General features: G+C 48.9%; 1 protein-coding gene across 1 annotated transcript in view; it reads right to left on the minus strand.

Moving 5' to 3' along the window:
• Window positions 1–8,519, minus strand: part of THOC5 (THO complex 5) — a 46,338-nt gene that overhangs the window by 14,680 nt on the left and 23,139 nt on the right. Inside the window, 5 exon segments of the mRNA XM_045289546.1 lie at window positions 679–787; window positions 2,862–2,961; window positions 3,191–3,231; window positions 3,996–4,073; window positions 8,097–8,229. Coding sequence (XP_045145481.1) covers window positions 679–787; window positions 2,862–2,961; window positions 3,191–3,231; window positions 3,996–4,073; window positions 8,097–8,229 — 461 coding nt within the window.

Raw genomic sequence — 8,519 nt, forward strand, 5'->3', positions numbered from 1 at the left:
AAAAAAGAGCTGTATGACCATCCAATACAATGACTAAAAAGAAAAATTAATTAATTACTAATACAACCAGCCAGTCCTGAGCTCCCTCTGCTGGGGTCGAGTGGGAACAGGTCAGCTGAACAACATGCTTAGGCACAGGCACTGTGGCCTGCAGATGCAGGCGACTCCTGGTGTAGGCTCGAACACCCCAACATCAGTGGCAATGGGAGTAGGCCAGCCCTGGCAGGCACTGCCTCCTAGGGCCTCAGTGGCGGCATCCGGCCACAGTTGACATAGGGCTCAGCCAGGAGCTGTCACTTCTGTCCCTCTGCTCACCTACCTAAAACACCCAGGGGACCCACCACAGCCCCTCCTCCTGCTGCCCGTGTAACCTGGCTGAATCCGGACATCTGGGACAAAAAGATAGAAGGAAAGAGCAGCCTGAATTCGTCACCCTAACATGCCCTTGTGCGGGTACTTTGTCCCATCTACACATTCTGCAAATACTCTTTGGTCCCTTGATACCTGCTCCAAGTGTGTGTGGGTGGGTTGGGGCTACAGAAATTAAAGTCAGTAAGTGCTTTAGAAACACCAGTGAGGCCCGGCCCTCCAGGCCCACCACAGAGCCTCCTCAAAGCCCAGTGCTAGGTCCTTGCCCATCCCCACTTCCAGACCCACCCCCCCAGCCCCCAGCAATACCCTGCACTGATGGGGGTGATGAGCTCTGTGGCGGTGGTCACTTTGGCTTTTACTGTCATAATGTTGAGGTTCATGAGGTAGAAGAAGGTCAGATGAAGCACACTCTCATCTGGAGGGGGAGGGGAAGCAAGAAGAAAAAGAGAATTTATGAGTACAACGCTTAGACCGGTGGCGACAATATGAAAGGGAAGAAACTTAGGGCGGCTTTGAAAATCTACCATGACTCACTCCTCCTCCCTCTCTCCTTCACTCATTCTCTCCCTCCCTCCCCCTCTCTCCTTCACTCCCTCTCTCCACTCACTCCCTCCCTCCTTCCCTCACTCCACTCACTCACTCCACTCACTCACTCACTCACTCACACACAAAAAAAGAAAATCCACTATGAAAGCAGAAACTTAATGGCAGATAATGTCAAGTAAATAAAAACAAACCAAGTCCCGATGCTTGTCCTCAAGCCTCATTCCCTGCCACTGAGTCGATTCGGACTCACAGAGACTCACAGGACAGGGCAGAACAGTCCCTGTGGGTTTCTAAGGCTGTAACTCTTCACAAGAGTGGAAAGTCTCATCTTTCTCCCATGGAGCATCTGGTAGTTTCAAACTGTTGGCCTTCAGTTAGCAGCCCACAGCACATCACTCTACCACCAAGGTGCACCTCTGCCAAGAGGTAGGGGGGCTTAATTACCACCCCAAGTGTGGACAAGGAGCTTTGATCACACTGTTAAGTAAGCTCTGGACAGCTAACTGCAGGGTGGGCAGTTCAAACCCATCAGCTGCTCCCTGAGAGAAAGATGAGGCTGTTGGCTCCTAAAAAGATTAATGGTCTTGGAAACACTCTATGAGTCAAACCAGCTCGATGGCAGTGGGTTGGGTTGAATGTTGACTGAAGACCTTGGAGAAACACCAAGCAGACTCCACCTTAGCCACATGATCAAGGTGAATACCACCTGTGGTCAGATACTGGCATCATACACATGAAGGGATATGATGATTTCTGTACAAATAAGCAGGGACTCCTGAACTTAAGGTAGAAGCTCCCATGTGTATAAAACCTGAAATGAATGAGGACCCCTGAAATAAACAACAAAAAATCTCATTGCCATCGAGTCGAAAGCAACTCTACAGGACAGGGTAGAACTGTCCCTGTGAGTTTCTGAGAGGGGAACTCTGTACAAGGGCAGGCAGCCCCATCTTTCTCCCATGGAGCAGCTGGTGGTTTTGAACTGCTGACTGGCAGTTAGCAGCCCAATGAGTTCTGACTCTGAGGTCAAGCACCGAGTGCTCCTTGTCCTGACTTTGAAATAAAACGAGGAGTAACCACGGGTGGGGACATAAACACTCACCTGTATAGAAAACTTTTAAATGCACAAAATCTGAGGAGACATCAAAAAGTTCACAGAAAAATGGAATACAAAGATAATTAAAAATGTCCACAAACTGTTGGGCACATAATTTACATACCATACAATTCAATAGTTCAATCGTCCATGACCTTTTTGAGGCCCTATCATAACAGTAGGGGGGACTAAGAAATCTCTCACAATGGTTGCCCTGGGAGAGAAGATGGAGAAGTAGCGTCTGGGAGTACAGGATTAGGGAAACTGAAATTCCACTGCTGACGACACTCAGCCAGCCAGGATATTTGATCACATTCTACTTTTTCTGTCTACAGAAAACAGTAGTAAAACACAGCTCTTCTTCACAGAACTGGAGTTCTACATATGTTTACTCAGCCAAGCACACGGCTGCTTGCACCAGAGCTGCACATGCTTCCTGGTGCTGTGTGCCTGAGCAAGGGGAGTGGGGAACGATGTGAAGGAGTCCAAGGAGAAACGTTTGAAACTGTGGAAGCAAGTGTACAATTCTGCTGGACGTGACTGAACTATGGAATGGTATATGCATTAATTCCCAATTAATGTTTTTTTGAAGGAAAAAACAATTCAGAGGAGTGTCCTTTGTTCCAGGCTTCCCTTATGTGTTTGGCCTTTGGCTGCTGTGTTGTTGCCGTGATGACAAAGATAAGCAAAACAACAGCAGCAGCAAAAATGCCATGGAAAACCAGGAGGGGAATCAGAGAACAGTTAAGCTGAAATTCTTTCTTGGATAGAGATCTCAGACGGGACTGACCCCCTGCACCTGCTTTTAGGGCAACAGGACCCGCCCGGAGTAAAATGGGTGCCAAACCTTTGCACTTCAGGGTGAGCATGACAGACAGTGGGTGCCTCTTCAGCATCTCCTTGCGTTTGTCGTCCAGCTGAACTCCCAGGGTGGGACGCCGGCGTTTCTGGACAGAGGGAGAGGCCTGAGCTAGAGAGCACTCGTCAACGTGGACTGTCCTTCCCGGCCCCCACTGCCAGGTCTGACGCATGACTGCCTGGGACCCTCTGCTTCTGCTCTCGGGGCTGCCAGGCTCCCCAAGTCCTTGTGCTCGGGGAGGGCGGCACCTGGCAGCCGCCACAGAGCAGGCCCCAGGGAGGAAGGCTGGCGTCTCTGGGAGAGGAGGTGGCTCTCACCGTGGTCTGCTCCTCTTCAGCATCCGAGTCGCTCTCATCGTCTGCAGCCGGAGAGAAGGAGGAGGTTAGGAACGAGGGAGCTCCAGCATGCTCCCAGCGCACTCAGTGCCGTGGGCCCGGAGGGGCTTTACCGCCGCTGCGTGTCTGCCAGCGGGTTTCTTCAGAATAAGAGTGAGGAAATTCACTGTCTCTTAGACAGAAAACCGAGTGAGGCGGATAAACCATAACCCGACCGCTCCTTATTTGTGAAAGAATACTGTACTGTGGTTTCGGTGGAAGCTTGCAGCGTCAGGCTCCCATTTAGCCATCACTCCACCCTGACCCTGATTACACTCTTCAGAGGGCCTCAGGGTTCTCATTCACTCCCTTCAGGGTGATTCCGTTTCCCTGGCCCCTTCCACTGCGTCTCTGCCTCAGAGGAAATGCTAAACAGTCCCCTGGGTTTGAAACCAGGTCTTGACTGTTATTTCTGTGGACCGCAAACCAGTCGTCAGCAGCAGCTCACCTAATCTGAGGGGAGGCTCTGTGCCACGGCAGAGACTAAAGGCCTGGTGAGTGTGCTTCACCCCATCCAGATAATAATTCCACACCCTCTTTTTACAGATGAGTAACTGCAGAGCCGAAAGGTAAATTCAGCCCGTAAGGTTATGAGGCTAGCAAGGGGCTGGGCAGCAATCCGGGGCAGCATTGAACTTGAGCTTCCTCCTGCCAGCTCAGAGATCGATGACAATACAGCTGTACCACCCTTTCCACTCCTGCTGGGCGGGAGAGGGGGATGGTGCCTTTGTCCCCAACACCACATCACCTTGGGAGTCCTCGGGAGGCTTGAACAGGGCCTTGGCTTCGTCCACACTGCCTTCAATGGCCACAGACAATGTCTTATCTGGGGGCAAGAAAAGGGAGGGTCAGGAAAGCCACCGTGGGAAGGAGCAGGCCAGCAAGGGGATCGAGGAGTGACGGCTTTGCCACAGGTCTGCAAAAACTCGGAGTGCGAGGACAAAGAGAAACAAGAAAAATGTGAGACCCCTATGTCCATTGTTTCCTGAGAAATACCATTTCCCCGAAAGTAAGACATCCCCCGAAAATAAGACCTACCTACAGTTTTGCCTATCGCTGAAATATAAGGCATCCCCCAGAAAAATAGGCCCCCCGAAGCTACCGTAACTCTGGACTCTGGCCCGCCGCGCAGCTCACTGTTGGCCGCAGCACAGCCAGAGCAGACAGAAGTGCGAGGTCTCTTGATAAAACAATAAATGTGTACCGTATTCTTCTTCATGAAAAAATATGACATCCCCTGAAAATAAGACTTAGCGCATCTTTGGGAGCACAGTCTTATTTTCGGGGAAACAAGGTAAGAACCCAAAGTTCAGATTCCTGCACAGGCATTACCTAAGACTAGTGGTGAACCCTCTCTTTTCAGGTTTACACCAAGGGGCACACTCACACCCAGGGCCTCATGCCACAAGAAAACTCTTGGGTCAGTTGTTGGTCTCAACGGCTCTTACTCAGAAGCTCCTAGAAAGGACACCTGCATCTGAGGGCCTGTTCAGCACAACACACACCTGCCCGGCACTGCGGCACTTACCCGGGAGGCACAGGACAGTGGAGAGGCACTTGGACCCTTGTATTCCAGTCTACAGCCTGAGTCCCTGCCCCTCCAATTCCCAACCGCATAACCTGGAAAAAACAGGTCATTTCTCTGGGCCTCACTTTGCACGTTCATGAAATGGAGACTTGGTAACCACAGTGCCGGCCGGTCCTGTTGGGTGGCAAGAACGGAATGAGCTGATGCTCCTGATTTTAATTGGGAAATGCTTTTGAAATATGAGTTTTGCTTCTGTGAGGTGCTGTTGAGTTAAATCCAACTCATAGCGATGATGAACAACAGAATAAACACTACCTTGCCCTGTGCCATCCTCTTAATTGTTCCTGTTTTGAGCCCAATGTTTCTCCCCCATGCTAATCTACCTTGTTAAGGGTCTTCCTCTTTTTTCTGCCCTCTACTTTTCCAAGTACGATGTCCTTCTCCCAGGACTGGCCTTTCCTGATCACATGTCCAAAGTATGAGTGCCAAAATCTCACCACCTTGCTTCTAAGGGGTATTGTGGCCACACTCCTTCCCAGGTAGATGTGTCTGTGCTTCTGACACTCCATGGTACTTTCAATATCCTTCGCCAGCATCACAACTCAAATGCATCACTTCTCAGTATTCCTTACTCGATGCCCAACTTTCCCATGCATATGAGGCAACTGAAAATACTATGCCTTGGGCGAGGCGCACCTTAGTCCCCAAGTAACCTCCTTGTTTTTCAACACTAAAAGAGGCTTGAAGAGATTTACCCAACGCCATGTGTTGTTTCATCTCCTGACTTCTGCTTCGAAGTAAGACAAAGTCCTTGACAACTTCAGTCTTTTCTCTGTTCATCATGATGTTATCTACTGGTCCAGTTATGATGATTTTTGCTTCTTTACATTGAGTTGTAATCCATACTAAAGGCTGCAATCTTTATCAATGAGTGCTTTAAGTCTTGCTCACTTTCAGTAAGCAAGGTTGTATCATCTGCATTACCGCAGATTGCTAATAAGCCTTCCTCCAAGGCTGATACCACATTCTTCCTCATACAATCCAGCTTTTCTGATTTGTTCGACATACAAATTAACTAAGTAGGGTGAAAGGATACAACCCTGATGCACACCTTTCCTGATTTAACGTGGTTTAACAAGCTGTATTCCCATATCTTTTTCCCCACAACTGCTTCTTGATCGTTGTACAAATTCTGCACGAGGACAATAAGTGTTCTCGAACTCCCGTTCTTCGTAAGGCTATCCATAGCTTGTTACGGTCCACAGAGTTGAATGCCTTGGCATAGTCAGTAACACACAAGTATGCGTTGGGCTATTAACGCGGTCAACAGTTCAAAACCATCAGCCACTCCATGGAAGCAAGATGAGGCTTTCCACTCCGGTAAACAGTTATAGTCACCAAAATCCACAGGCACACTTTACTGTCCTATCGGGTCACTACAAGTTAAAATCACTTGATGATAGTGAGCTTGGTTTTGAAAATATCTTTCTGGTGTTCCCTAGTTCCAATCAAGGTCCACCTGACAGCAAGGATATCCCTTGTCTAATGTGCTCTATCCTAGCATCTTCCTGCCAATGTGCTACAACTGCTGTTGAAAGATCTTCAGCAAAATTTCACTTATATGTGCTATCAATCATATTGTCCTAGAATTGGCACATTCTGCTTTGGAATGGGCACAAATGTGGATCTCTTCAGTCAGTTGAAACATTGGTACCCTCACATAACCCTGTAAAAAGTGACCCTACATTTGCAATCACTCACAGCTGAGCAAGGAAGGTGGGGAGGTTAAGGCACCAGAGCCAGGAAATCAAGAGCAGGTCTCTTCAGCTGGCGCTGGCACTCTCAGTATTCAGCTCAGAGGCCCGACACTGCAGTTACTGCCTTGGGCCTGCCCTCCCAGCCCTTGTGGAATTTTGTGGGTGTGGTCGTCACCTAATCTGGTGTCAATGTAAGGATGAAGACTACAAAGGTGGAGTCTAGGCTCTCAATCTGGAGATAGCCAATGAGACTTCTGGGTGGGCATGGCCTTCCCCTGAGAATTCTGGGAAATCTGGTACTTCGTCCTTGGAGGCAGAAGACACCTCTCTCTCCAGGCAACTTCCTGGGAGACATTGCAGAAGACAAGCCACATGGACGCAACCAGACCTCGGAAGCCGGAGAAGCCACAGAGACCCCTGCCAGCGCTGAGAAGATGTTTCCAATGACACCGGATCCAAAGACTTTCTACCCACTGCCCTGTGATCTTCTGCATTCGGTGTAATTGCATGTGTTTCATGAGTCTGAAGAGGACTTTATAGATTGATATCGGATAATATGGGCTATTATCAGACTTACGGACTTGATCTGGACTGGGCTGGGATGTTTTCTCAATGTTCAATTGCTCTTGTATATAAATGTCTCTTATACACATAGGTGTGTCCACGTATTTGTTTCTCTAGTCCACCTAGACTAACACAGTGGGGTTTGGCTTGGGGAGGTCAGACTAGCCACCTTCCCTTTCAGCTCTATAGATAAGGTTATGGAAAGTCATAAGAGCCTGAAAGGGTTGCCCAACTTTACTGGGGAGCAATGACCAACTTGGCCCAGGTGGCAGGCCATTGAGACAATATCCCTGGGTGCTCAACCACTCATTGGCTCTGACAACACTTCACTTCATGAGCCATCACACACTACACCACACCACACACACCACACCACACCAAAGCTGGTTGATTCCATCAACCAGTGGCAAATGCCAAACTACTTTTTTAAAGCTTACTCCTACAATAAAATGGGACTGGAAACCAGCTGCTTTTGAATAGAAAAGAAAAAAGGTTACTCATCCTGCCTAGGGCTCTGGGGGGCTGGGAGAAGAGTCTAGGTGCTGGGTTAAAACTGCATTCATTAGAGCAATGGGCAGGGGACCAGGCCCCTTCTCACAGCCCCAGCAGAGTCATAGGGTTCCTTTAAGCTTACTAAGGGGCATACCCACTAAGTTGGCATTTCACCATAATGGCATGCACTCTGTTTGGAGTAATGGAAAAAGCCTGGATGAGTTGGCTGGGACCTGTGTTCACCAAATCCTCTTCCTGACACTGGGAAAAAATGCTTAATCCATCTACCAAGAGTGCCTGATTCTCTACCCAATGGCCATCTGGCCAGGTTCATGAAAGGCCCAATGCCTCCCAGGCGGAAATACTGCAGCCAGCTGGTCAGGACAGCCAGGCTGGGCAACGCAGAGGAGAGGAAGTGACTTCAAAGCAAGCGTCAGGAGTGTGCCACAGCAGGCAGGGCTGAAATGGGGTTCCTGTGCTGCACCACTGCTCCCGTGCCCATACTCACCACAGGCTTGCCCGTATGCAGTGGCCTGGACAAAGAGCACGTAGAGAGGCGGTGGCAGATGTCTGGCTGTCTCGTACTGCTTGTGGGCCTGGTCGAACGGCATGAACAAGTATTCCTGCACTGGGAGGGATGCCTGCGTGCAACAACAGGAGGACTTTGGTTTTCCCCTTTTTACGGCAATCGGCATAGGAATATACAGTCCAGTAGTTATAATATATACTCTGCATTTATAACAATGAAACATTATAAACCAACATAAAAGCAGACAAAAGGTCAACATGACAAAAGTAATTGTTTCTCTTTATACAGTAAAACCTTCGAATATTGGAATCTGTGTTAAGGCGGAAATCTGTCAAGAGAAGGAAGACTCAAATATTTCCTGTTAAAAGAATGGATAAAAAAGCGGTAAGACTGCACCTTGTA

Source organism: Echinops telfairi, unplaced genomic scaffold (genome assembly GCF_000313985.2).
Source record: "Echinops telfairi isolate 266 unplaced genomic scaffold, ASM31398v2 ScPeMD7_29;HRSCAF=101, whole genome shotgun sequence".
Lineage (NCBI taxonomy): Eukaryota > Metazoa > Chordata > Mammalia > Afrosoricida > Tenrecidae > Echinops > Echinops telfairi.